At 48.4% G+C, this 2297-nt stretch overlaps 1 protein-coding gene across 1 annotated transcript in view; it reads left to right on the plus strand.

Moving 5' to 3' along the window:
* The window catches only part of LOC310820972 (neuronal acetylcholine receptor subunit alpha-7-like), a gene marked incomplete at its 3' end in the record, with an annotated part of 34024 nt that extends 31727 nt beyond the window's left edge, over positions 1–2297 (plus strand). Inside the window, exons 9-10 of the mRNA XM_083692816.1 lie at positions 886–995; positions 1677–2297. Coding sequence (XP_083548942.1) covers positions 886–995; positions 1677–2297 — 731 coding nt within the window. The remainder of the gene's footprint in view (positions 1–885; positions 996–1676) is intronic.

Consider the following 2297-nt stretch of genomic DNA (forward strand, 5'->3'; position numbering starts at 1 on the left):
TGAGCAGACGCTAATATGAGGCAATTTTACTCGTACAAATGTCTTCAAATCTGTGATGAGAGAGAGAGAGATGGGGAGAGAGAGAGAGAGAGAGAGAGAGGGAGACAGAGAGAGATGGGGAGAGAGAGGGAGAGAGGGAGAGAGATGGGGAGAAAGAAAGAAAGAGAGAGAGAGATGGGGAGAGAGAGAGAGAGAGAGAGAGAGAGATGGGGAGAAAGAAAGAAAGAAAGAGAGAGGGAGAGGGAGAGGGAGAGGTTGAGCGCTATGCTGGAGCCAAGCCAGATGAAATGGGCAGCTTCATGATAGCTACAGGCAGTAGCCAGTAGCAACAACAGCTGACAAACTGATAGCGTAGCTGCAGCACCATGGGAAGACAGCTGCAGGCTCACGATTGAAGCACTAAACCATGAGGGAAAATTAACGCTTTTGGAATTTTGCTTACATTCATAGCCCTGTGTATTGTAACCTGAGACTGCGTGCAGCCGACAGGCGTCAGTTGTCATAGAAACATATTAGTTAGCCTACAGCTGGTACTGTAGACTTGGTAGTCCATTCGGTCCCGCAAAAGATTAATTTAGCTGAAGACTGCCACATATTCAATCTTCTAGACATACTGCTTCATGTAATGTACCACAGTAGGTAGCAAAACAGACTCTTTTTTGAATGCAATGTCACTTAAAAAAGGCACTCAAAACATATAGAGATATAGATAATGGCATGACTCTACATTCTATGTTTCTATGCTCTGCAGACCAGTATTTCCCAGTGCTTTTCCCTGAACATATGATTATCTACTATCCACAGTTCTATGTTCATCACCAATCTCTTGATGATCGGGATATGTTTAATGTTGATATCTATCATGTGTATTTCTATGTTCTGCAGCCCAGTACTTTGCCAGTACCATGATGATCGTAGGTCTGTCGGTGGTGGTCACGGTTCTGGTCCTTCAGTTCCACCATCACGACCCGCATGGAGGGAAGATGCCCAAATGGGTAGGTGACTGTTTTAATGTTTCATGCTGAAATGTCATTGTGGATGCAAGAGTGCAAAGGAAAGAGAAACATGCTATCAATCCAAAATAAATCACTTGTTTTATTATTTGAAGGTCCAACGAGGGACTGATGCTGAACATGAGCACAGGCTGAAGCCTGATGGTGCAATGCATTTAACTATTGATTAAATCAAACAAACAAATCCACTATTATTATTATTATTATTATTATTATTATTATTAATATTAATATTAACTCCTGTGGAAAAAAGTCCAAAGTAATTCCTAGAAACAAAGCATTAAGTATGCGTATGTCATCTTGTCACAGCCAGTGCCTGGCGGGTGTTGTACTAACTTGCTTTCTCAGACACACACACACTAGACAGGCTTTAAAAATTAATTGAATCTCGAGGCCCATAGAGAGATTGTGTATGTGTGAGTATGTGTGAGTGAGTGTGTGTGTGTGTGAATGTGTGTGTGTGTGTGTGTGTGTGTGTGTGAGAGAATGTGTGTGTTGTTGTTGTAGTTGTTGTTGTGCGTGCGTGCGTGTCCATCTGAAAGAGATTGTGGATTTGAGATGCTTCTCTCTCTATTGCTTTCTCTCTCTCTCTCTCTCTCTCTCTCTCTCTCTCTCTCTCATCCTCCTTTTCTCCCCTTCCCTCTCCTCCCTCCTCCTCTCCAGGTACGTGTCATCCTGCTCAACTGGTGCGCCTGGTTCCTCCGCATGAAGAAGCCCGGCGAAGGGTTCAACAAAATGGCCACCACCAGCGGAACCAACGCCTACAAATACGCCAACCCTTCGCCTCACCACGCCAGCGCCAGCAGCATCCAGATGGGGGCCGTGCCCGGCCAGCCCTCCACCACCTCCACCGCCACCACCACCACCACCACCACCAACGGCAACATGAACCTGTATTTCGGCTACCACTCCATGGGCTCTGACATCCCCTGCTGCCCCCCCAGCAGCGACTCGGGCGTGGTGGTCTGCGGGAGCCAGACCACCGGCTCCCCCAACGAGGTCCACTCCCACTCGGACCAGGGCCGGACTCTGTTGGAGCAGGTGCCGGAGATCGCCAAGATCCTGGACGAGGTCCAGTTCATCGCGCGGCGCTTCCGCGAGCAGGACGAGGGCGAGGCCATCTGCTGCGAGTGGAAGTTTGCGGCAGCCGTCATCGACCGGCTGTGTCTCGTGGCGTTCTTGCTCTTCTCCATCATCTGCACGTTCACCATCCTCATGTCGGCGCCAAACTTCATCGAGGCCGTCTCCAAGGACTACTTCGCCCAAGACTCTCCGCGAGGCTAG

The sequence above is a fragment of the Argentina silus genome (assembly GCF_951799395.1).
Source record: "Argentina silus genome assembly, chromosome: 21".
Lineage (NCBI taxonomy): Eukaryota > Metazoa > Chordata > Actinopteri > Argentiniformes > Argentinidae > Argentina > Argentina silus.